The sequence below is a fragment of the Salmo trutta genome, chromosome 25 (assembly GCF_901001165.1).
Source record: "Salmo trutta chromosome 25, fSalTru1.1, whole genome shotgun sequence".
Lineage (NCBI taxonomy): Eukaryota > Metazoa > Chordata > Actinopteri > Salmoniformes > Salmonidae > Salmo > Salmo trutta.
In genome coordinates, this window is record NC_042981.1 from 5286909 (window position 1) to 5314380 (window position 27472).

Here is a 27472-nt window from a genome sequence, read left to right on the forward strand (position 1 = left end):
TACATTCACATATGACAAGTATCGCACATAAGCATATTATGCAAATAAAACATCTTAATTATCTATATTACCCAACTAATTCTGACTCATCCGCCACAGAGGTGTAATGGGTTATTGTCCTGTTGCAAAACAAATGACAGTCCCAGTAAGCCCAAACCAGATGGGATGGCGCATCACTGTCCTCACTGGAACTTTCATGGCGGCGTGTCCATGTTCTGAGTCAGACTTTGTATTGCACTAGTCTTTCTCGTAACTGTGTTCATAATATTACTATTAAAGTTGAAAAATAAACATTAAAAAACATCAGATCAGAGAAGATTAGATTTATTTTTTAAGTAACAATACAGATTATTAGAAAATGAAGGGTCATAATAAACCTTTTTTTTTTATAAATTCACTTTCAAGTACAGTATGAGCCAGTTGGCAACTGAAAGACAGGGTAAGACTCTGGTAGCAACAGTATAGCACCTAGAAGATGGGGGTCAGAAAAATAGAACACTTTGTTGATGCTGAAAGTATATAACAGACTGTTATTAAGTAATCAACTGCTTTACGTAAAGAACTCAGTTTATTGAATAACACGTTTTTAGATTTTTCCTTTAAATAACGGAAGGCAATCTGGGGTGAAGTTTCCCCCTAGGTACAGATCAAGGATCAGCTTTCCCATCTCCCAATCCTGACCTTAACCATTAGTGGGGGGGGGGGGGGGCCTCACTTCTCCCTCAGCGCCCTGGCCGTCTCGTCGAGAGCCTCGCGTGGCTCATTGGGGGGTGGGATCTTCAGATCTGTAGGCTCCACCCCCCACACCTCCGTGGCGTAGTCGGTGATGGTGCGGTCGCTAGAGAACTTCCCGGACGCAGCGATGTTCTTGATCACCATCTTGGTCCACTCCCTCGGGTTCTTAAAAAATAAAAATACATTATATAATGCCACTTTACTTTTACATTTTGGTCATTCAGCGGAAGCTGTTATCCAGAGCAACTGAACATCAGCGTATTCAGCTAAGGTACCCAAGACTACATAGTCATTGCAAGTAAACCTTCATTATTTATATATATAAATATAAATGACACTTAGACACTTTTGTCCAAAACGACTTGCTGTAGTGAGTGCATACATGTTTATGGTAGCATGCGATCCCTGTGGGAATTGAACCCACAACTTTGGTACTGCTAACACCACTGTCTTACCTACTGTGCCACAAAGGACCACCTTAGAATGGTAATTGTGCCCAGACATACCTTTTCAGCAGTGTGATCCGTATCAGGCTCTACTGTAATCTTTTCAGCAGGATGATCAGTATCAGGCTCTACTGTAATCTTTTCAGCAGTGTGATCCGTATCAGGCTCTACTGTAATCTTTTCAGCAGGATGATCCGTATCAGGCTCTACTGTAATCTTTTCAGCAGTGTGATCCGTATCAGGCTCTACTGTAATCTTTTCAGCAGTGTGATCCGTATCAGGCTCTACTGTAATCTTTTCAGCAGGATGATCCGTATCAGGCTCTACTGTAATCAGGCTTCAGCAGCATACCCCCCTGCATCCCACTGCTGGCTTGCCTCTGAAGCTAAGCAGGTCAGGTACTGGTTGGTCCCCTGGATGGGAGACCAGATGCTGCTGGAAGTGGTGTTGGAGGGCCAGTAGGAGGCACTCTTTCCTCTGGTCTAAAAAAAATGCCCCAGGGCAGTGATTGGGGACATTGCCCTGTGTAGGGTGCTGTCTTTCAGATTGGACATTAAACGAGTGTCCTGACTCTGTGGTCACTAAAGATCCCATGGTACTTATTGTAAGGGTGTTAACCCCGGTGTCCTGGCTAAATTCCCAATCTGTCCCTCATACCATCTAATCATCCCCAGCTTCTAACTGGCTCATTCATCTCCATTGTAACTATTCCCCAGCTCGTTGCTGTAAATGAGAATGTGTTCTCAGTCAACTTACCTGGGAAAATAAAACATTTTATGCAGTATGTTCCGTATCCACGCTATTAGAAAGAGGTACATGGGGGAATAATGATGATTACCTGATACAATTCGCTGACTTTCTCCTGGCTCTTTATGTAGTCCTCATAGTCTGCAAACACCTTGAAGCTGAAGACAGAGACACAGTCAATGCCAAGACTCAGGAAGGACAGGAGGGACCACAGCAGCCAACAGTACTGTAGCCATAGAAATACAATTACTGGAATGAACATTCCCATTCAAATCAATGTTCTATGATGGGTGTTCCAGTCAAATTGACTGGAGAGGCGTTCCTTTACCCTTCTGGTAATTTTGTTTCTGCATCCCAAATGGCATCCTATCCCTTTTATAGTTCACTACTTTTGACCAGGGCCTGGCCAAAAAGTAGTGCACTATATAGGGAATAGGGTGCCATTTGGGGTTGAAGCCACTACCTACCGGTCATGGTTGAAGAGCATGTTGGTGACGTCTTTGAAGAGCTCTGGTTGTTTGGGGCTGAAGAATCCACTGTTGATCTGATCAATGGCTTGCTTCAGTTCTGGAATATTCTCATAATATGTCATGGCATCGTAGCTAAGAGGAGAGAACAGAGTAGCAACATTTCTCACAACAAGACATCATAGTCACATCTCTAAATTACAACTTGCCTTTCAACCAAAACTGGTAAACAATGTGTTCATGTATTACTTACTCAGTAAATCATACGAGTCAAGTTTCTTATTGAGTTTAGCATCACCCAACTTTATGGCGTGGCCGAGGTAACGTGGCCAAGGTAATGTGGCCGTGGTCGAGGTAACGTGGCCAAGGTAATGTGGCCGTGGTCGAGGTAACGTGGTCGAGGTAACGTGGCCGAGGTAACGTGGTCGAGGTAACGTGGTCGAGGTAACGTGGTCGAGGTAACGTGGTCGAGGTAAAGTTGCATAAAGTAGGACCCTTAGATTAGTATTAGATATATTTGGGAAAACAAACCCTACCCTCTATGTCCCTCTGTGTGTGTGTGTGTGTGTGTTACCCCTCTACGTCCATCTGTGCCACGTCCTCCACCCTCATGCCGAAGATGAACATGTTCTCCTCTCCAGCCTCCTCTGCCATCTCTACGTTGGCTCCGTCCATGGTGCCGATGGTGAGCGCTCCGTTCAGCATGAACTTCATGTTGCCAGTGCCTGACGCCTCGGTGCCAGCTGTGGAGATCTGCTCAGACAGGTCCGTGGCTGGGATGACTGTAGGGGGGAGAGAGACATTACTGTAGGGGGGAAAGGGACACTGCTATAGGGGGGAAAGGACACTGCTATAGGGGGGAAAGGACACTGCTATAGGGGGGAAAGGACACTGCTATAGGGGGGAAAGGACACTGCTATAGGGGGGAAAGGACACTGCTATAGGGGGGAAAGGACACTGCTATAGGGGGGAAAGGACACTGCTATAGGGGGGGAAAGGACACTGCTATAGGGGGGAAAGGACACTGCTATAGGGGGGAAAGGACACTGCTATAGGGGGAAAGGACACTGCTATAGGGGGGAAAGGACACTGCTATAGGGGGGAAAGGACACTGCTATAGGGGGGAAAGGACACTGCTATAGGGGGGAAAGGACACTGCTATAGGGGGGAAAGGACACTGCTATAGGGGGGAAAGGACACTGCTATAGGGGGGAAAGGACACTGCTATAGGGGGGAAAGGACACTGCTATAGGGGGGAAAGGACACTGCTATAGGGGGGAAAGGACACTGCTATAGGGGGGAAAGAGACTGCTATAGGGGGGAAAGAGACTACTATAGGGGGGAAAGGACACTGCTATAGGGGGGAAAGGACACTGCTATAGGGGGGAAAGGACACTGCTATAGGGGGGAAAGAGACTGCTATAGGGGGGAAAGAGACTACTATAGGGGGGAAAGGACACTGCTATAGGGGGGAAAGGACACTGCTATAGGGGGGAAAGGACACTGCTATAGGGGGGGAAAGGACACTGCTATAGGGGGGGAAAGGACACTGCTATAGGGGGGAAAGGACACTGCTATAGGGGGGAAAGGACACTGCTATAGGGGGGAAAGGACACTGCTATAGGGGGGAAAGAGACTGCTATAGGGGGGAAAGAGACTACTATAGGGGGGAAAGGACACTGCTATAGGGGGGAAAGGACACTGCTATAGGGGGGAAAGGACACTGCTATAGGGGGGGAAAGGACACTGCTATAGGGGGGGAAAGGACACTGCTATAGGGGGGAAAGGACACTGCTATAGGGGGGAAAGGACACTGCTATAGGGGGGAAAGGACACTGCTATAGGGGGGAAAGGACACTGCTATAGGGGGGAAAGGACACTGCTATAGGGGGGAAAGACACTGCTATAGGGGGGAAAGACACTGCTATAGGGGGGAAAGGACACTGCTATAGGGGGGAAAGGACACTGCTATAGGGGGGAAAGGACACTGCTATAGGGGGGAAAGGACACTGCTATAGGGGGGAAAGGACACTGCTATAGGGGGGAAAGGACACTGCTATAGGGGGGAAAGGACACTGCTATAGGGGGGAAAGGACACTGCTATAGGGGGGAAAGGACACTGCTATAGGGGGGAAAGGACACTGCTATAGGGGGGAAAGGACACTGCTATAGGGGGGAAAGGACACTGCTATAGGGGGGAAAGGACACTGCTATAGGGGGGAAAGGACACTGCTATAGGGGGGGAAGAGATACAGAAAAACTGATCCATCTCTAATACAGGATACAGTTTATAGTGCACTACTTCTGACCAGGGCCCAATTTACATTTATATTGATCATGTTAGTCATTTAGCAGACTCTCTTATCCAGAGAGACTTACAGTAGTGAGTCATTTAGCAGACTCTCTGATCCAGAGAGACTTACAGTAGTGAGTCATTTAGCAGACTCTCTGATCCAGAGAGACTTACAGTAGTGAGTCATTTAGCAGACTCTCTGATCCAGAGAGACTTACAGTAGTGAGTCATTTAGCAGACTCTCTGATCCAGAGAGACTTACAGGAACAATTAGGGTTCAGTTCATTGCTCAAGGGCACAGACATTGTTTTACCTAGCCGGTTTGGGGATTCAAACCAGTGACCTTTCGGTTGTTGGCCCAATGCTCTTATCCGCTAGGCTACCCTGCGCATTTGGGACGCACATTTAGAGCTACCTGTATCTAATAGAGTAACTAACAAAATCAAGGAAACACTTGAGTAAATGAGGGACACAAAGTATATTGGAAGCAGGTGCTTCCACACAGGTGTAGTTCCTGAGTTAATTAAACAATTAACATCCCATCATGCTTAGGGTTACGCCCCCACAGGATGACAATTCCCTCATCCACAGGGCACGAGTGGTCACAATGGTTTCATGAGCATGAAAACGATGCAAACCATATGCCATGGTCGTCTCAGTCACCAGATCTCAACCCAATGGAACACTTCCGGGAGATTTTGGAGCGGCGCCTGAGACAGCGTTTTCCACCACCACCCCCCAAAAAAACAAAAGAAACAAAAACACACCGAATTATGGAATTTCTCGTGGAAGAATGGTGTCGCATCCCTCCGATAGAGTTCCAGACGTTTGTAGAATCTACGCCAAGGTACACTGAAGCTGTTCTGACTCGTGGTGACCCAAAAACCTTTTTAAGACGCTTTATGTTGACGGTTTCCTTCCTATTTTTGGCAGTTACCTGTACATCACTAATACTCCCACAAGGAAAATGGTGATACTTTTCCCCTGAAGGTAAGTATTATGTTGGCAGCATCATGTTATGGGTATGCTAGTCACTGGCAGGGACTGGGGAGTTTGTCAAGATCAAAATAAATATGAAAAAAGAGCAAAGCCCATGACTTTCACTAGTGACTGTAGATATATACAGTACCTGTCTCAGCCAGAGAGACCCTGTAGTTCTCTAGATAGATACAGTACCAGTCTCAGCCAGAGAGACTCTGTAGTTCTCTAGATAGATACAGTACCTTTCTCAGCCAGAGAGACCCTGTAGTTCTCTAGATAGATACAGTACCTTTCTCAGCCAGAGAGACCCTGTAGTTCTCTAGATAGATACAGTACCTTTCTCAGCCAGAGAGACCCTGTAGTTCTCTAGATAGATACAGTACCAGTCTCAGCCAGAGAGACTCTGTAGTTCTCTAGATAGATACAGTACCTTTCTCAGCCAGAGAGACCCTGTAGTTCTCCAGGTAGATGACCTTTAGCTTGCTGCCCACCACAGGGTCTTTGTTGACCACCTCTCCCACAGCCGTGATCAGCTTGATGATCATCTTGGCCATGTGGTACCCTGGCGCAGCCTGTAGAGGGAGACACAGAATCTTTCTCAATTGAGCTTTCCTCCATTCCTGGGGCTGCATCCAAAATGGTACCATTTTTCCCTATATTTAGTGCACTACTTTTAACCAGGGCCCCTAGGGGTCATATTGCCTTTGAACGGGGTATGGTAGTAGGTGCCAGGCGCACTGGTGTGTGTCAAGAACTGCAACGCTGCTGGGTTTGTCACACTACTTTTTACCAGGGCCCCTAGGGGTCATGATAGTGCACTACTTTTTACCAGGGGCCCCTAGGGGTCATGATAGTGCACTACTTTTTACCAGGGGCCCCTAGGGGTCATGATAGTGCACTACTTTTTACCAGGGGCCCCTAGGGGTCATGATAGTGCACTACTTTTTACCAGGGGCCCCTAGGGGTCATGATAGTGCACTACTTTTTACCAGGGGCCCCTAGGGTGTCAATTAATTTCACTAGGGTGTCCCCTCTCCTCACTTCCTTCTCAAAATACATCTGAGTAGAAGCGCCACAGTTCCTCCCATCGAGCCTTTTCCTCCAATGGGAAGAGGCTGTGAGGAATAAATTAAATGCACAGGGAGAATCTCAATTGTATTTCCTTGATTCCTCGTGTCCGCTTTCCTCCTTCTCAAAACCCATTGGATGAGAAAGTCAGGAGGTCTTTCTCTCTTTCTGATATTGAGATAAAGAGTTGAGCGAGTTCAGTACGTACCTTGCCACCAATGATCACAGTCCGGGGAACAAAAGGTGCTTTTGGGTTCTTCCTGATGCCTTCAAAAAACAAAACAAATAAACAAAATATTTGATCAGATTTTAAACAAAAGGTGTTACTTATAACGCCTAAATTAAGCCTTCATAACCCTTTATAAAAGGCCTACGTAGAAGCTTCACAGATCATTTATAACCAAGGGTCATCATAAGGCAGGGAGGTGAGGATCCCAAATGGCACCCTATTCCTCATTTGACAAAACTAGTGCACCACACACACACACACACACACACACACACACACACACACACACACACACACACACACACACACACACACACACACACACACACACACACACACACACACACACAACGTACGGTTGTACATGGTGACGATGTGAAGGCAGTTGAGGAGCTGGCGCTTGTACTCATGAATCCTCTTGACGTGAACATCAAACATGGAGGATGGGTTGATTTCCACCAGGTACTCTTTCTCCAGGTAGCGGGAAAACTTCTCCTTGTTATCCTGGGCACAGAAAGACATGACTTTATACACATGGCATTCTCTTCCCTGGTAGTGAATGTACTCCCTCTGACCAGGGCCCATAGGGCTTGTCACAAGCAGTCAATGGGGTAAAGTACGTAAGTAAAAATACTTAAAAGTTCAACTTAAGTAGTTTTTTGGGGCATCTGTACTTTACTATTTATATTTTTAACTACACTCCTAAAGAAAATATGGTACTTTTTACTCCATTCATTTTCCCTGACACCCAAAAGTACTCGTTACATTTTGAATGTTTAGCAGTACAGGAAAATGGTCCAATTTAGTCACTTATCAAGAGAACATCCCTGGTCATCCGTACTGCCTCTGATCTGGAGGACTCACTAAACAGAGAACATCCCTGGTCATCCCTACTGCCTCTGATCTGGAGGACTCACTAAACAGAGAACATCCCTGGTCATCCCTACTGCCTCTGATCTGGAGGACTCACTAAACAGAGAACATCCCTGGTCATCCCTACTGCCTCTGATCTGGAGGACTCACTAAACAGAGAACATCCCTGGTCATCCCTACTGCCTCTAATCTGGAGGACTCACTAAACACAAAAGCTTTGTTTGTAAATTATGTCTGAGTGTTGGAGTGTGCCCCTGGCTATCCATAAAGAAAAAAATTGCAGTCTGGTTTGCTTAATATAAAAAATGTGAAATGATTTATACTTGTAATTGCAAAAATATACTTAAGTAAAAGTACATTTACTTTTGATACTTATGTATATTTAAAAGCAAATACTATTTTACTTTTACTCAAGTAGTATTTTACTGGGTGACTTTCACTTTTACTTGAGTCATTTTCTAGTTATCTTTACTTTTACTCAAGTATGACATGGTACTTTTACCACCACTGAAAGTAGTACACGTTCGGGTTCCATTTGGGGCGTAACCCTGTTGAACCAATGGGATCAGTTTGATAGGATGATCTTATGAAATAGTAGCATCAGCAACATGTACCAAGGAACAAACCCAATTATATACGGTCAACTTCCTGTCTGCTCTGCGTTTGCATGGAATTATATACGGTCAACTTCCTGTCTGCTCTGCGTTTGCATGGGATTATATACGGTCAACTTCCTGTCTGCTCTGCGTTTGCATGGAATTATATACGGTCAACTTCCTGTCTGCTCTGCGTTTGCATGGGATTATATACGGTCAACTTCCTGTCTGCTCTGCGTTTTGCATGGAATTATATACGGTCAACTTCCTGTCTGTTCTGCGTTTGCATGGAATTATATACGGTCAACTTCCTGTCTGCTCTGCGTTTGCATGGAATTATATACGGTCAACTTCCTGTCTGTTCTGCGTTTGCATGGAATTATATACGGTCAACTTCCTGTCTGCTCTGCGTTTGCATGGAATTATATACGGTCAACTTCCTGTCTGCTCTGCGTTTGCATGGGATTAAGAGTTCCACACTGATGTGTATTCAGTGTATTTATTCAGTTGGTTGGATTGTTTGCCTGGCTGGAACATTGTTTTTATCCATATGGGGGGTAATTTTCTGCCAATATTACTATTGGGAAATGGCATGGTTCTTCAGAACAGTAGATCTCACAAATATGATCCATTATAGGTCGTGTGTGTTGACTGTTGTTAATGAAGGGGAGACGTAAGCTTCACCTGCTTGACTTTACAGACATCTCTAATGAAGGCATCATCGTCTACCAGCTCATTGAGCTTCTGTAACTGGCTGAGGTCCTTCACATATTCCTCCCCAATGGCCTAGAAACATGTAGACAAAGTAAATGAAGGTGACATAGCAAATTAGGGAAGAAAAATTGCATTCAAAAGATACATGAATATCAAAAAGAGAGAAAACGGCCAATCAAAGATGCCAATCAAACCTCAGCAATGAGCTCAGCCAATCCCGGGTTACAGAGGAGGAGCCAGCGTCTAGGAGTGATGCCATTGGTCTTGTTCTGGAACTTCTCCGGTTCTAATTCGCTGAAGTCTCGGAACCTTTCAGAACAAAAAAGGAAATATATTTTAGAATCTAGAAGGACGTTTTTAGAAGACGGTAGAATCGTGTTCAATAAGGCTCACCGTAGCAAAACAACAATGTTCCAGACTGTTTCAATAAGGTTCACCGTAGCAAAACAGTTGTTCAGAAGGTTACATTTAAAAAAATATATATTTTTATTTAAACTAGGCAAGTCAGTTAAGAACAAATTCTTATTTACAATGACGGCCTAGGAACAGTGGGTTAACTGCCTTGTTCAGGGGCAGAACGACAGATTTGTACCTTGTCAGCTCTGGGATTCGATCTAGCAACCTTTCAGTGACTGGCCCAACACTCTAACCACTAGGCTACCTGCCGCCCCTGGTTTCAGACAGTTGGAGTTTCTCTTACATAGTATTCCTACTAAACACAACCTAGAGAAGTTCCATCGCACACATCTGAGAGAACGCTGCTACTAATCAGGGAGAATACAGTAGAGATGAACCATCTTACACATCAGTCTTGATGATGTTGGAGTGTATCTCAGCTACTCCGTTGACGACGTGAGATCCCACGATGCACAGGTGAGCCATGTTGACCCTCTTGCCCCCGTCCTCCTCGATCAGAGACATCCTACGTATCCGGTCCATGTCCTCTGGGAAGAGAGCTGAAATCTCCTGGAGCAACACCAGAAAGATACGGTCAGCTGGTCCCAATCCGCTCCATATCCCTCCGAAATCACATGAAGGTGCCAATCTGAACAGTCTGGTTATTGACACAGTACAAGCAGCATGTCTATGGATGAATTAGGGCCAAGAGGAGGAGTAGGGAGTTGATGGTGACCGGATGAGTGTCCATGCGTCTTGTAAAGGGGATACACTTCAAGTCCTTCAGTATCAATGTATTCATATGCTTAGCAGGGAGCACAGCCCAGTCTATAGTGGTACATCAGAATACCACCCACTGAACCCAGTCTATAGTTGTACATCAGTCAGAATACCACCCACTGAACCCAGTCTATAGTGGTACATCAGAATACCACCCACTGAACCCAGTCTATAGTGGTACATCAGAATACCACCCACTAAACCCAGTCTATAGTGGTACATCAGAATACCACCCACTGAACCCAGCCTATAGTGGTACATCAGAATACCACCCACTGAACCCAGTCTATAGTGGTACATCAGAATACCACCCACTGAACCCAGTCTATAGTGGTACATCAGAATACCACCCACTGAACCCAGTCTATAGTGGTACATCAGAATACCACCCACTGAACCCAGTCTATAGTGGTACATCAGAATACCACCCACTGAACCCAGCCTATAGTGGTACATCAGAATACTACCCACTGAACCCAGCCTATAGTGGTACATCAGAATACCACCCACTGAACCCAGTCTATAGTGGTACATCAGAATACTACCCACTGAACCCAGTCTATAGTGGTACATCAGTCAGAATACCACCCACTGAACCCAGTCTATAGTGGTACATCAGAATACCACCCACTGAACCCAGTCTATAGTGGTACATCAGTCAGAATACCCCCCACTGAACCCAGCCTATAGTGGTACATCAGAATACTACCCACTGAACCCAGTCTATAGTGGTACATCAGTCAGAATACCACCCACTGAACCCAGCCTATAGTGGTACATCAGTCAGAATACCACCCACTGAACCCAGTCTATAGTGGTACATCAGAATACCACCCACTGAACCCAGTCTATAGTGGTACATCAGTCAGAATACCACCCACTGAACCCAGTCTATAGTGGTACATCAGTCAGAATACCACCCACTGAACCCAGTCTATAGTGGTACATCAGTCAGAATACCACCCACTGAACCCAGTCTATAGTGGTACATCAGAATACCACCCACTGAACCCAGTCTATAGTGGTACATCAGAATACCACCCACTGAACCCAGCCTATAGTGGTACATCAGAATACCACCCACTGAACCCAGTCTATAGTGGTACATCAGTCAGAATACCACCCACTGAACCCAGTCTATAGTGGTACATCAGTCAGAATACCACCCACTGAACCCAGTCTATAGTGGTACATCAGAATACCCCCCACTGAACCCAGTCTATAGTGGTACATCAGAATACCACCCACTGAACCCAGTCTATAGTTGTACATCAGAATACCACCCACTGAACCCAGTCTATAGTGGTACATCAGAATACCACCCACTGAACCCAGTCTATAGTGGTACATCAGTCAGAATACCACCCACTGAACCCAGTCTATAGTGGTACATCAGAATACCACCCACTGAACCCAGCCTATAGTGGTACATCAGAATACTACCCACTGAACCCAGTCTATAGTGGTACATCAGTCAGAATACCACCCACTGAACCCAGCCTATACAGTACATACGTCCAGATGGCCCTGGTTGATCCTGTAGATGATCTGGAGGTGTCTGGGCAGCAGGGTCTCTAGCAGTCCAACGGGCCAGCGCTCCAGAGCCTCAGGAAGCACAGTGTGGTTGGTGTACGCAAAGGTCCGCTTGGTGATGGCCCACGCCTGATAGAAAAGAGCAATGGTTCTAATAGCACAGTACACACTGAACGACGTAGCCTGAACGACGTAGCCTGAACGACGTAGCCTGAACGACGTAGCCTGAACGACGTAGCCTGGTCACTGGCCACTTTAATAATGTTTACATACTGCTTTACTCATATGTCTATACTGTATTTTATTCTAATAGCACAGTACACACTGAACGACGTAGCCTGAACGACGTAGCCTGAACGACGTAGCCTGAACGACGTAGCCTGAACGACGTAGCCTGGTCACTGGCCACTTTAATAATGTTTACATACTGCTTTACTCATATGTCTATACTGTATTTTATTCTAATAGCACAGTACACACTGAACGACGTAGCCTGAACGACGTAGCCTGAACGACGTAGCCTGAACGACGTAGCCTGAACGACGTAGCCTGGTCACTGGCCACTTTAATAATGTTTACATACTGCTTTACTCATATGTCTATACTGTATTTTATTCTAATAGCACAGTACACACTGAACGACGTAGCCTGAACGACGTAGCCTGAACGACGTCGCCTGGTCACTGGCCACTTTAATAATGTTTACATACTGCTTTACTCATCTCATATGTCTATACTGTATTTTATTCTACAGTATTTTAGTCAACGCCACTACGACATTGCTCATCCAAATATTTATACATTTCTTAATTCCATTACTTAACTTTTAGATGAGCGTATTGTTAGATACTACCGCACTGTTGGAGCTAGGAACACAAGCATTTCTCTACACCCGCAATACTATCTGCTAAATATGTGTATGTGACCAATAACATGTGATGGCTTCAGATCTGTTTTGTGCTCTATAGCCAACTTCTGTGGTTGTACACGACCAGGCTTCGACAGACGAGGCTCTTGTTCACTACCAGGCTACGACAGACGAGGCTCTTGTTCACTACCAGGCTACGACAGACGAGGCTCTTGTTCACTACCAGGCTACGACAGACGAGGCTCTTGTTCACTACCAGGCTACGACAGACGAGGCTCTTGTTCACTACCAGGCTACGACAGACGAGGCTCTTGTTCACTACCAGGCTACGACAGACGAGGCTCTTGTTCTATGACATAAAGCTGCTTTAAGGTTCAAGGTGCTGTGCTACATGGCTTTTCACTCATCTACCCAAAATACCACACACACAAAGACTTATTATAGGAGTTGGACAATGTTAGGTGTTTTATTTTCGTACATACGCACCGTGTCCCAGTCGAGTTTCTCGATGTCCACAAAGACCCTCATGAGCTCTGGGATGGCCATGGCAGGATGAGTGTCATTCAGCTGGATGGCCACCTGTCAACACAAAAAAATTAAAATAACCAACTGTATTTTTTTGTTGTTGTTGTTAGGATTCAGTGGAGTCATGATAATCAGGAAGTAACCTACTTTCTCTGGGAAGCTGTCGAAGGAGACCGGGCCGGTGGAGCCCTTCTTGGAGTTCTTGAAGCGTCGCATGATGTCCTGGAGGGTTGCAGCCACCACAAAGTACTCCTGCTTCAGCCGCAGCTCCTTCCCTTCAAAGAACTACAACAGCGCAGGAATCAAGGTGAGCGTGCCAAAATGGCACCCTATACGTTATAGTGCACTACTGTAGACCAGGGCCCACTGGGTAGTACACTACAGGGCCCATAGGGTAGTACACTACAGGGCCCATAGGGTAGTACACTACAGGGCCCATAGGGTAGTACACTACAGGGCCCATAGGGTAGTGCACTACTGTTGACCAGGGCCCATAGGGTAGTGCACTACTGTTGACCAGGGCCCATTGGGTAGTGCACTACATTAGACCAGGGCCCATTGGGTAGTGGACTACTGTTGACCAGGGCCCATTGGGTAGTGCACTACAGGGCCCATAGGGTAGTGCACTACATTAGACCAGGGCCCACAGGGTAGTGCACTACTGTTGACCAGGGCCCATTGGGTAGTGCACTACTTTAGACCAGGGCCCATAGGGTAGTACACTACTGTTGACCAGGGCCCACAGGGTAGTACACTACTGTTGACCAGGGCCCATTGGGTAGTGCACTACATTAGACCAGGGCCCATAGGGTAGTACACTACTGTTGACCAGGGCCCATAGGGTAGTACACTACTGTTGACCAGGGCCCATTGGGTAGTGCACTACATTAGACCAGGGCCCATAGGGTAGTGCACTACTGTTGACCAGGGCCCATAGGGGTAGTACACTACTTTAGACCAGGGCCCATTAGGGAAACATCCACAAATAGGATTGGGAGAAAACAAGAGGTGCCAAGTGAGAATTAGAGAACACGCACACACACACGCGCACACACACACACACACACGCACACGCACACACACACACACGCGCGCACACACACACGCACACACGCGCGCACACACACACACGCACGCACACGCACACACACGCACTTGGTAGAGCATGGCTTTTGCAACACCAGGGTTGTGGGTTCAATTCCCATGGGGGGACCAGTGTGTGTGAAGAAAAAAAAATAAAAATCAATGAATATGTACGCACTCAGTACTGTAAGTCGCTCTGGATAAGAGCGTCTGCTAAAGGACGCGAGAGAGAGAGAGAGAGCAGGAGGGAGAGAAAATGGACACCATAACTTACGTTATCGTTGGGGTAAAGCACACGAGAAATATTCTCCGCCAGATTCCTGTCCAGAACAGCTTGGATGTAATCTCCAACATTGACTGAGGAGACATAGAATGACACATAGACGTGATTTACAGGGACCTTAATAGGAGAAGACACAGACGTGATTTACAGGGACCTTAATAGGAGAAGACATAGACGTGATTTACAGGGACCTTAATAGGAGAAGACATAGACGTGATTTACAGGGACCTTAATAGGAGAAGACATAGACGTGATTTACAGGGACCTTAATAGGAGAAGACATAGACGTGATTTACAGGGACCTTAATAGGAGAAGACATAGACGTGATTTACAGGGACCTTAATAGGAGAAGACATAGACGTGATTTACAGGGACCTTAATAGGAGAAGACATAGACGTGATTTACAGGGACCTTAATAGGAGAAGACATAGACGTGATTTACAGGGACCTTAATAGGAGAAGACATAGACGTGATTTACAGGGACCTTAATAGGAGAAGACATAGACGTGATTTACAGGGACCTTAATAGGAGAAGACATAGACGTGATTTACAGGGACCTTAATAGGAGAAGACATAGACGTGATTTACAGGGACCTTAATAGGAGAAGACATAGACGTGATTTACAGGGACCTTAATAGGAGAAGACAGACGTGATTTACAGGGACCTTAATAGGAGAAGACATAGACGTGATTTACAGGGACCTTAATAGGAGAAGACATAGACGTGATTTACAGGGACCTTAATAAGAGAAGACATAGACGTGATTTACAGGTACCTTAATAGGAGAAGACTCGTAGATTTCTGTTTCTCAGGAGAAGAAACGGCTTCATATTATTCACTAGACTCACTGGTTCAATGCTGTCATCATTTAGGCCTCGATTCTAACTTGATCTGTGTGACATTGTTTCCTCCGTAAAGCGTACATTGCCAAAAACAAGTCACTTAGTTGACAGGTGACTAAAGTGCTTGCATCTCAGGTTAGCCCTGGTCCAGGGCGTTAATACAGCTCACTAACACAGCCTTCTTCAAGCAAGCCACACTAACACCATGGACCAGAGCTAGCTCTGAGTAGGCAGGGTTAAAAAGGCAAGTCATCTGCCTGGCCACTGTCATGACGTGGCCCTTTCTGGGTATAGAGTGTGGCATCCCCCTCTCTCTCTCCCTCCTACACCCAGGTTCTGTTATCTCAGGTCATAAATTCCTGGAGGAGACTCTCTCCTCCTGACCATGCAGTATAGAGAGAGAAAGTTTCACAGTAGAACAAAGGAACTTCTTCTACATCACAGAACTTGAGAACTGAACAATATCCATGTTTTGGAGAAGCCAGCTACGACCCGGTCCGTTTTGTTTCATGTTTGTGAAAGACAATACAGCCACATTACCATAACTCTGTTTATACAGGAGCCTCTGTTATGAGGTTTGCGTCTAATTATTGTATAAAACGAATGAGTAAAGATGAAACTATTTGTGAAATGATGTTAATGTGATTTTAAACCGTTAATGTGAGAGAATTGTATTCCCTTTATAAGTTGAACTAAGTCATTGGCCACGCCCCCATGAACACAGACATGATTTGGCTCATGGGACAGCCCTTTTCTACTGTTCCGAATAAAACCCCCACCTGTAGAAATCCTCTTCAGACCACACGTACCTCAGTCAGCTGAGGGGGCGAAGGTTTGTATAGAGACCACAAACACCTCAGTATGATCTAAGGTTGTAATGGTTGTTGAATTCCTAACCAAACCACGTGGAGCATTGGCTACACGGTGGAAATGGTTCAACTCTGAGACTATGAATCCCAACAGAATAAGAGCAAATCTTAGATACTAATTACTACACACCCACTTCCCATTGTCCACCAAGCCGTCATATCGGCTTAGCCCACTAGGGAACCTCCCCTATCATTTCCTTGTAACCAGATCTACTGTTTGTGCATTTCTGTGATTATTTAGTTAATCATTTATTTACTAAGACAATTGATGTATGGATGATTCATAGTAAAGGCTGGGTTCATGCAGATAACCAACAGTTTACGACGTTTGGAACGAGACTAACGTGAGGTAAAGAATAATTCATTAATTAGAAGACTAATTGATCAGATATTAAAATATCTGAAGAGTTATATTAGGAAAATTATAACTTTGTAATCTGAAGATTTTCCTTGGTGACTCGACTTCCTAGTTAATTACAATTTACATGATTAGTTTAAATCACGTAATAATAATAATTAGAGAATTGATTTGATAAAATAACACAGTCTTCAATTGAATGATGCCAAAGACACGACACACCACTTACAGTCCGTCAGGTTGAAGTCATTGGGAGCTCTGGCAGACCACAGCCTCATGGTGTTGACTGTGTTGTTCATATATCCAGGGATGGGCGTGTCATAAGGCATAGCAAGGACCACCTATAGAGGCAAGGCATGTGGGGGGGGAAAGGGATTAAGATTAGGTTGAAGATTAAGATTAAAATGTAAGATTTATTTATCGTCTCAAAACTTAAAACTTCCTTCCAAATAAGATTAAGGGTCAATTCAAGATGATAAATTAATAAATGCCAAGCTCAATAAAATCATAGATATGCAGGTACTGTACTTAGTGAGTCAACACATGGGAAGAATTGGGAACACTTGAATTTAACATTATAAATATCAGTAACACTTTTTAGCAAGGTTGACTAATGACCAAAACAATCTTTACCACCACAATGGCCCTTAGTTGCTGTTATACCTGTGTAGTGACCGTGTAATAACAACTGACAATGTAAATACATTAGAAAATCCATCTAAAATACCCATAGATATGCAGATAAACTTAGCACTATTATCAGCATGTAACAAATTAAAAGGTAGTATTCATTATCATGATTTGAAGTACCTGTGTGTCCACCCATTTGGCCCCTTCCTTAGACTCCTCCACTCTGCCATAGAAGTGCACTGGTAGCATGTACTCAGGGCGGGCCTTCTCCCAAGGGTTACCATGACGCAGCCAATCGTCTGCTTCTTCCACCTAGGAACAAGCCAATCACATGACAACATACTGTATAAAGGTTTACAGTGAATTTCAAATCGAAGTGCGACTAAGCAAAACTTGAATGGGTCAATACGTCTATGAAACCATAGCCTGGTCTCAGATCAGTTTGTGTTCTTGCCAACTCCAGCGCTCATTGTCAAGCCAATGGCAAAACACAAACAGAGTGGTACTCAGGCTAATATAGCTGTAGATGGTCCATGTACAGCAGTAGTAGTAGTAGTAATAGTAGTAAAGTACAGTGTAGTATAGTTACAGTACACATACAGATAGACAGTACAGTATGGGTACATTACAGGTACAGTACAGTATGGGTACATTACATTATAGGTACAGTGCATTATAGGTACAGTATGGGTACAGTGCATTATAGGTACAGTGCATTATGGGTACAGTGCATTATGGGTACAGTACAGTATAGGTACAGTGCATTATAGGTACAGTATGGGTACAGTGCATTATAGGTACAGTACAGTGCATTATAGGTACAGTACAGTATGGGTACAGTGCATTATGGGTACAGTACAGTAGGGGTACAGTACAGTAGGGGTACAGTACAGTATGGGTACAGTATGGGTACAGTGCATTATAGGTACAGTACGGGTACAGTACAGTATGGGTACAGTGCATTATGGGTACAGTACAGTATGGGTACAGTACAGTATGGGTACATTGTTTTAGAGAATTTGTCAGTACGTCCAAACGGCCTAACAACTGCAGACCACGTGTAACCACACCAGCCCAGGACCTCTACTTCCGGCTTCTTCACCTGCGGGATCATCTGAGACCAGCCACAGCTGATGAAACTGTAGGTTTGCACAACCAAAGAATTTCTACACAAACTGTCAGAAATCGTCTCAGGGAAGCTCATCTGCGTGTTCGTCGTCCTCACCAGGGTCGTGACCTGACTGCAGTTCAGCGTTGTTACCGACTTCAGTGGGTAAATGCTCACCTTTGATGGCCACTGACCTGCTGGATAAGTGTGGTCTTCATGGATGAATCCCGGTTTGAACTGTACCGGGCAGATGGCAGACAGCGTGTATGGTGTCGTGAAGTCCTCCATGGTGGGGTTATGGTATAGGGCAGGCATAAGCTACGGACAGTTGAACACAATTGCATTTTAAATCAAACGACAATTTGAATTGACAGAGATACCGTGACGAGATCCTGAGGCCCATTGTCGTGCCATTCATCCACCACCATCACCTCATGTGATGATAATGCACAGCCCCGTATCGCAAGGATCTGTACACAATTCCTGGAAGCTGAAAATGTCCCAGTTCTTCCATGGCCTACATACACACCAGACATGTCACCCAATGAGCATGTTTGGGATGCTCTGGATCGACATGTACGACAGCGTGTTCCAGTTCCCACCAATATCAAGAAACTTCACACAGCCATTGAAGAGGAGTGGGACAACATTTCACAGGCCACAATCAACAGCCTGATCAACTCTATGTGAAGGAGATGTGTCGCGCTGCATGAGGCAAATGGTGGTCACACCAGATACTGACTGGTTTTCTGATCTACGCCCCTACTTTAAAAAAAAAGTATTTGTGACCAACAAGATGCAATTCTGCATTCCCAGTCATGTGAAAACCATAGATTAGGATCAAAATGAATGCATTTCAATTGACTGCTTTCCTTATATGAACTGTAACTCAGTAAAATCTACGAAACTGTTACATGTATATTTTTGCTCAGTGTAGTTCAACATCTGGTTTTGGTAGATTAAGTTGAAAGTTTTTCCATCCCAAAACTGACCACTTAAATGACCCGCGTAAGAATTTTATATACAGAAAAACTAAATTAAAACGCAGATGACTGTAATTTCATCCATATTAAAGAGATAATCTCAAACTATGGCAATAAAGTCATTCATCTACTTCCCCAGTGGGCATGCTAACTGTTCCTCTAGACTTTGTGCTAATGCCAGTCATTATACTAAAGCTAGTTAGCATTGTCTAGTGAAACTACTGTACTTCATTCATACTGAAATGGTATTATGTTGCAGCTAGCAATATTAATAAATTACTTTTTTCCCCACAAATCCAAATAAATATATAACTATACTGAACAAAACATTTTACTGAGTCACAGTTTGTATAAAGGAAATCAGTCAATTGAAATAAATTCATTAGGCCCTAATCTATGGATTACACATGGTGGGGCAGGGGCGCAGCCATGGGCGGGCATAGGCCCACCCACTGGGGAGCCAGGTCCAACCAATCAGAATGAGTTTTTCCCCCCACAAAAGGGCTTTATTACAGACAGAAATACTTTGTTTCATCAGCTGTCCAGGTGGCTGGTCTCAGACGATCCCGCAGATGAAGTTGCCGGATGTGGAGGTCCTGGGCTGGCGTGGTTACACGTGGTCTGCGGCAAATTCTCTAAAATGACGATGGAGGTGGCTTATGGTAGATGAATGAACATTCAATTATCTGTCAAGAGCTCTGGTGGACATTCCTACAGTCAGCATGCCAATTGCACACTCCCTCAAAACTTGAGACATCTGTGGCATTGTGTTGTATGACAAAACTGCACATTTTAAAGTGGCCTTTTATTGTCCCCAGCACAAGGTGCACCTGTGTAATGATCATGCTGTTTAATCAATGTTTAATCTTGATATGCCACACCTGTCAGGTGGCTGGACAATCTTGGCAATGGAAAAATGCTCACTAACAGGGATATAAAACACATTTGTGCACAAAATTTGAAAGAAATAAGCTTTTTGTGCCTATGGAACATTTATGGGATATTTTATTTCAGCTCATGAACCATGGGACCAACACTTTACATGACTTTGGGCGGCAGGTAGCTTAGTGGTTAGAGCGTTGGACTAGTAACTGAAAGGTTGCAAGATCGAATTCCCGAGCTGACAAGGTAAAAATCTGTCTTTCTGCCCCTGAACAAGGCAGTTAACCCACTGTTCCCAAGTAGGCCGTCATTGAAAATAAGAATTTGTCCTTAACTGATTTGCCTAGTTAAATAAAAGGTAAAAAATAAAACTTTATATTTTTTTTCAGTATTATTATTATTAGTATTATTATTATTATTATTATTATTATTATTATTATTATTATTATTATTATTATTATTATTATTATTATTATAATAATAATTTGCGGACGAGGACCCGTTTGCAAACCCCTGCTCTAGATAACTAAATACTACAGCTGAGCTTCTCATTCTAAAACGTTTCACCATTCAGTCAGTGTGATCTGACTGAATGATGGTCTATAGGGCCCCCCCCATCCTCCAAAATATAAATTTCCCCACAGACATGACCTGCAGCTATTATTACACAAATGAAAATCTTTCATGAACGCTTTTAATTTCGAATAAAAAAACAATAGGCCATATATAATTGTTTTGAACACATTTGTGTAATAATATCTATATATTTTTTTGAATCAGTTGGGGGCCCCCTGGGCAGCCGAGGTTCATTTCAATTGAAATCCACCCGTCACACTGTTGCAATCCAGGCTGGAGCCATAGAGAGGAAGGACATGGTTCGCCACACTGTTGCAGACCTGGAATCTTTCAAATACATTTTAGCTTTTGCTCTAATCTGACTGGACTCTTAGGTGCCAGATGGACAGGATTATTCTATTGCTTCCACTGCATCAAGCAAGCCCAGATAAAGTATTAGAAATGATTTCGAATAGTATTTGAACCCAGGTCTGCGGTGTTGGTCAATCATTAAACACAGAAAGAGGTTACTGCTGCCTGTCTTCTTCGCTCTCTGTTGAAGTGGTGAAACACAGGCACTGGTCCCAAATAGCATCCTGTGCACTATATAGTGCACATCTTTTGAACAGAGCCCTACGGCCCCTGGTCCAAAGTAGTACACTTACATAGGGAATAGGGTGCCATTTGGGACCAGTGCCTGTTGCGATAGCCTTCTCAACCTCTGAGCCAACCAATCGACTAACGTGTTGTGGCCCTTGTTTGATTCTGGAAACAAACTACAGTACATACACACCGGAGGGGTTTTGCCCTTTTGAATTTGGGCTGTGTGTTTGCAGTGCAATGCACTTTTGAACGCTGAACTAGATTGTACTGATTATTCATTGACTGAAGTGGAGAGAGGCATGCATGAAACCAGTCCTGTACATACTGAATAGGGTTGTAGAAGTTATACTCTACTGCAAAGAATGAAATCCTTGTGGTTTGTCATTGTTAAAATAAGCTAGCTATATATATATATATATATATCTACACATATATAATATTTTTATGGTATATATTTTTTTATGGTGTGTATATATATATATATTTTTTTTCTTTTTCTAATAGGGTAAGACAGTTTAAATAAGCTCATGAGGCATTTATAAATTATGTTCTCCAAGAATCAAATGATATATCTCAATAATTTAGTCAACCAGACAATCCCAGATTGCACCTTTAAAATGCAGTAGACTAACGCAGAAAAGTGTTGTTACCTGCCAACCGTTCTTGATCTTCTGATTGAAGATTCCGTACTCATAACGGATACCGTAACCGTATGCTGCCAGACCCAGGGTGGCCATCGAGTCCAGGAAACACGCTAGATAGGGAATTTAAATGTATTATTAGTCAATGTATCAAAAACACTAACTGATGAAGTATAAAGATACAGTGGATGCAAAGAGAATCTGTATGGCGTAAGGGGGTAAAGTATGGCGTAGGGGGGTAAAGTATGGCGTAGGGGGGGGGTAAAGTATGGCGTAGGGGTGTAAAGTATGGCGTGGGGGGGTAAAGTATGGCGCGGGGGGGGTAAAGTATGGCGCGGGGGGGGTAAAGTATGGCGCGGGGGGGGGGTAAAGTATGGCGCGGGGGGGGGTAAAGTATGGCGCGGGGGGGGTAAAGTATGGCGCGGGGGGGGTAAAGTATGGCGCGGGGGGGGTAAAGTATGGCGCGGGGGGGGGTAAAGTATGGCGCGGGGGGTAAAGTATGGCGTAGGGGGGTAAAGTATGGCGTAGGGGGGTAAAGTATGGCGTAGGGGGGGGGTAAAGTATGGCGTGGGGGGGGGGGTAAAGTATGGCGTAGGGGGGGTAAAGTATGGCGTAGGGGGGGTAAAGTATGGCGTAGGGGGGGTAAAGTATGGAGTAGGGGGGGTAAAGTATGGAGTAGGGGGGTAAAGTATGGAGTAGGGGGGGTAAAGTATGGCGTAGGGGGGGTAAAGTATGGCGTGGGGGGGGTAAAGTATGGCGTAGGCGGGGGGGTAAAGTATGGCGTAGGCGGGGGGGTAAAGTATGGCGCAGGCGGGGGGGTAAAGTATGGCGCAGGCGGGGGGGGTAAAGTATGGCGCAGGGGGGGGTAAAGTATGGCGCAGGGGGGGGGGGGAAGTATGGCGCAGGGGGGGGGGTAAAGTATGGCGCAGGGGGGGTAAAGTATGGCGCAGGGGGGGTAAAGTATGGCACAGGGGGGGGGTAAAGTATGGCGCAGGGGGGGTAAAGTATGGCACAGGGGGGGGTAAAGTATGGCGCAGGGGGGGGTAAAGTATGGCGCAGGGGGGGTAAAGTATGGCGCAGGGGGGTAAAGTATGGCGCAGGGGGGTAAAGTATGGCGCAGGGGGGTAAAGTATGGCGCAGGGGGGTAAAGTATGGCGCAGGGGGGTAAAGTATGGCGCAGGGGGGTAAAGTATGGCGCAGGGGGGGTAAAGTATGGCGTAGTATTTGTTAGTATCTGCTCTGGAATATTCCTATGGAGATTAGTTCTAGCGACTATAGGAGTTGGCTCTATAGAACAAACAGATCTGGGACCAGGCTACGGTGAGGTTGTCATTTGCTTTGTTTGTGGCATAAAGATCTGTTCTCATGTCAAAAAAAGGCTGCGTTTACACAGGGAGCCCAATTCTGATCTTTTCCCACAAATTGGTATTTTGACCAAATCAGACCAGCACTTTTTTGGGGGGAGAATTGAGCTGCCTGTGTAAACACAGCCAAACTATAACACAAATCAAAAAGTGAAGTGTAATAAAGTGTGTCTGTGGTGCAGCCAACAAAACAGCCTCCTACGGTTGGGTAAACTTCCTGTTTTGGCCAGCCAACAAACAGCCTCATAGTGTTAGGTAAGCTTCCTGTTCTGGCTTGCAGACAGGAGAGGCTTGCTGTAGTTTTCCACCCGATGACGATCCACTGTATTCTGTACTACAACCCTGTAGCCCAGTCCCCAGGTCCATTGGTTCCGTGTTGCCAACTTCTTTGGTCATGAACCACCATAGAAGTTAGCAAGGGCACATACACGGTCCGTACTGTACCTGCCAGTCTGCCCAAGCCTCCGTTCCCCAGCCCTGCATCTTCCTCCATCTCTTCCAGATCTTCCATGTCCAAACCCAGCTACACAACAAACAGAGACTTCAAAAATAACAAACTCAATTCAACTTGTTCAAGCAATACAAAAAAAAGGGACAGCCCCATATTAGTGTTTAATAATGTATGAGCTGATGCATCACATTATCATGCATGACTAAGGTGTGTTAACCTGCATGACTAAGGTGTGTTAACCACGCTTAACCTGCATGACTAAGGTGTGTTAACCACGCTTAACCTGCATGACTAAGGTGTGTTAACCAGGCTTAACCTGCATGACTAAGGTGTGTTAACCAGGCTTAACCTGCATGACTAAGGTGCGTTAACCAGGCTTAACCTGCATGACTAAGGTGTTAACCACGCTCAACCTGCATGACTAAGGTGCGTTAACCACGCTCAACCTGCATGACTAAGGTGCGTTAACCACGCTCAACCTGCATGACTAAGGTGCGTTAACCACGCTCAACCTGCATGACTAAGGTGCGTTAACCACGCTCAACCTGCATGACTAAGGTGCGTTAACCACGCTCAACCTGCATGACTAAGGTGCGTTAACCACGCTCAACCTGCATGACTAAGGTGCGTTAACCACGCTCAACCTGCATGACTAAGGTGCGTTAACCACGCTCAACCTGCATGACTAAGGTGCGTTAACCACGCTCAACCTGCATGACTAAGGTGCGTTAACCACGCTCAACCTGCATGACTAAGGTGCGTTAACCACGCTCAACCTGCATGACTAAGGTGCGTTAACCACGCTCAACCTGCATGACTAAGGTGCGTTAACCACGCTCAACCTGCATGACTAAGGTGCGTTAACCACGCTCAACCTGCATGACTAAGGTGCGTTAACCACGCTCAACCTGCATGACTAAGGTGCGTTAACCACGCTCAACCTGCATGACTAAGGTGCGTTAACCACGCTCAACCTGCATGACTAAGGTGCGTTAACCACGCTCAACCTGCATGACTAAGGTGCGTTAACCACGCTCAACCTGCATGACTAAGGTGCGTTAACCACGCTCAACCTGCATGACTAAGGTGCGTTAACCACGCTCAACCTGCATGACTAAGGTGCGTTAACCACGCTCAACCTGCATGACTAAGGTGCGTTAACCACGCTCAACCTGCATGACTAAGGTGCGTTAACCACGCTCAACCTGCATGACTAAGGTGCGTTAACCACGCTCAACCTGCATGACTAAGGTGCGTTAACCACGCTCAACCTGCATGACTAAGGTGCGTTAACCACGCTCAACCTGCATGACTAAGGTGCGTTAACCACGCTCAACCTGCATGACTAAGGTGCGTTAACCACGCTCAACCTGCATGACTAAGGTGCGTTAACCACGCTCAACCTGCATGACTAAGGTGCGTTAACCACGCTCAACCTGCATGACTAAGGTGCGTTAACCACGCTCAACCTGCATGACTAAGGTGCGTTAACCACGCTTAACCTGCATGACTAAGGTGTGTTGAGAAATTCTGTCTCTTGTAACAGTATTCGTTAAGTCTCTAGGCTCCAGTAGTTCCTGCCTGTAGACATGCCATTGGTGTGCTCCAGACGTCTGTCAGCTCCGTCTCACCTGGTAGATGGCCTCGTCACAGGCGTTCTGCAGCCCCAGGTTAATCATAGTGTTCTGGAGGGTTCTGCCCATGTAGAACTCCAGGGAGAGGTAGTACACCCGCTGGACAATGGGAACAGGGGTTTATTCATTAGGTGGCAAAACATAAATCAACAACAACCCAAAAAAAGTTTTGCAATGCAAAACCCGTTTATTCAAAATAGAAAACTTTTTGAATGAAAAATAAAACAAGAGAGAGTTTGTATTGAACAAAGTCAGGTATGTCAATCCCAGCTTTAGTTCTGTTCTCTGTTAGCTTCCTAGTGATGAACACATCCCAGGAACATGCAACAAACAGTACTAATACAACACTGGCGCGTATCAATAAAAAAAAAAGGTTCAGAGTCGGAGTGTAAGCCTTCTCATTATGATGTCAACACTGATCCGAGATCAGCTCTTCTACTCTCAGGTTCTTCCGGAATACAACCAGGCCATCAAAACTATGATTTCATGAGAGGCCTACAGCTTCATGGTAAGGCTAAATATAGTCTTTATCACAATTTCTCTCTCCTTCCTCCCAAAGTGTACAGTTATTGAACTCCCTTCACTAAATTCAAAAAGAAAAATGACTGATATATGAAATAATGGTGGAAACGCCCACTAACCTACGGTCTCCACCAATCCAATGCTATTAGATTTGTAGAAAGTAGATTACATTTCAGGAGGAAGGAGATATTATTGGGAAGCATCCAGAGGGTGTAAATTGCAGTGGCGGTTCTAGACCATTTCAACTGGGGGGGGGGGGGGCCCCAAGCTGGGGCCAGTTGTACTGTTAGAGGGGTCAGTTACATTAGACGTTATTGTTGTCATATCGTTTTCTTCACTGCATTGCAGGCATTAGCAGGCAAAATACCATGTTCATAATCATTAGTGTTCAAAAAAGAAAGATAGCAAAAATTTGTTATGTAAAAATTATTTCATACTCCACATTTAGGGGGGCCACAAGGGGGTCCAAAATTGTTGTCACAGGGGCACTGGCCCCCCCAGAAACGCTAGTGGTAAATTGATGATAATGATGACGAGGAGCAGCAGACAGAAACATTTATTAAAAGGGGGACGGGGCAGTGACTAGTGATGGACATTCCGAGTCTTTTCGGATATCCACAGGATTTGGCTCCGTTCACATAAAAATATCCGGATAAATTGGGTCCCAAACAGCTCTTCATTCAAAACTCTTGAAACTCGACCTTTAACATTTTTTGAAATCGCAAATCTCAAATGTAATCCGAAAAAGTTGGGTACCATGTCAGATCGTGATATGCACGTTCAAATACATATTTACCTAACCCCACATTTCTGGGGGGGGGGGGACGCGGTGCAGAAATGAGCGTGGACCGGATCGACGTGCTCTCTCTACCATTTATTATTTTTTGCAGTGAGAATTCACCATCTTCAGATAATTATTTTTGTAATTTATTAGCAGATAATCGTTGTTTGAAGTTCAAAAAAAGTAGTTAGTAGTCGCAGTATGCAAATCAGGGAATCAACGCGAACGACCCATCACCAGCTAATACTGGACCAGATAAGGACAGCACAAAACAGACAGGTAGCCAGGATAAATTCTCCAAACAAAAGTACAGCATGATATTTGGAAAAGTCAACAACTTTACCTTGGGATCGGTCTCATAGTAGAACTGCTGGGTTCGGATCCATCTTCCCACCAGGTGATCTCGAACCGTGTGCGCCAGGGCGAAGTAATAATCCCGCTGCGTCGCTACGTTCCGGTCTTTCACCAAAGTAAAATGAAGATGTCGGTTAAAACCTTTCTTCAACTCGGCGACGTTCTCCACCCCGACAATTCCTCTGATACTGATCTGTTTACGCTTCTCCTGGTCAGTGAGAGGAGCCGCCATGCTGCTGGCAGTCTTTAAATTTCAACTGAAAAGTGGAGAA

At 45.1% G+C, this 27472-nt stretch overlaps 1 protein-coding gene across 1 annotated transcript; it reads right to left on the reverse strand.

Annotated features, from left to right (window-relative positions):
• Positions 1 to 308: 308 nt before the first annotated feature.
• On the reverse strand, positions 309 to 27472 carry LOC115161899 (glycogen phosphorylase, liver form). The gene is made up of 20 exons (XM_029712716.1): positions 27190 to 27472; positions 25541 to 25642; positions 23903 to 23981; positions 22104 to 22207; positions 17503 to 17634; positions 16922 to 17033; positions 14609 to 14691; positions 13399 to 13536; positions 13213 to 13305; positions 11841 to 11987; positions 9952 to 10115; positions 9344 to 9458; positions 9120 to 9221; positions 7323 to 7470; positions 6946 to 7004; positions 6100 to 6241; positions 2970 to 3177; positions 2396 to 2530; positions 2020 to 2086; positions 309 to 900 (listed from the first exon to the last, which is right to left on the reverse strand). Exons 1-20 carry the CDS (start codon positions 27430 to 27432, stop codon positions 712 to 714), a joined length of 2562 nt encoding a protein of 853 aa, XP_029568576.1. The 5' UTR covers positions 27433 to 27472; the 3' UTR covers positions 309 to 711.

What these genes read in the sequence shown, in the direction of transcription:
- LOC115161899 (XM_029712716.1), bottom strand. Translation starts at nt 27,432, where the DNA reads ATGGCGGCTCCTCTCACTGACCAGGAGAAGCGTAAACAGATCAGTATC. An exon ending in ACTATGAGACCGATCCCAAG is followed by an intron (nt 25,643 to 27,189) that starts GTAAAGTTGTTG and finishes CCCATTGTCCAG; the next exon opens with CGGGTGTACTACCTCTCCCT. An exon ending in CATCGTCACCATGTACAACC is followed by an intron (nt 7,005 to 7,322) that starts GTACGTTGTGTG and finishes TGTTTTTTGAAG; the next exon opens with GCATCAGGAAGAACCCAAAA.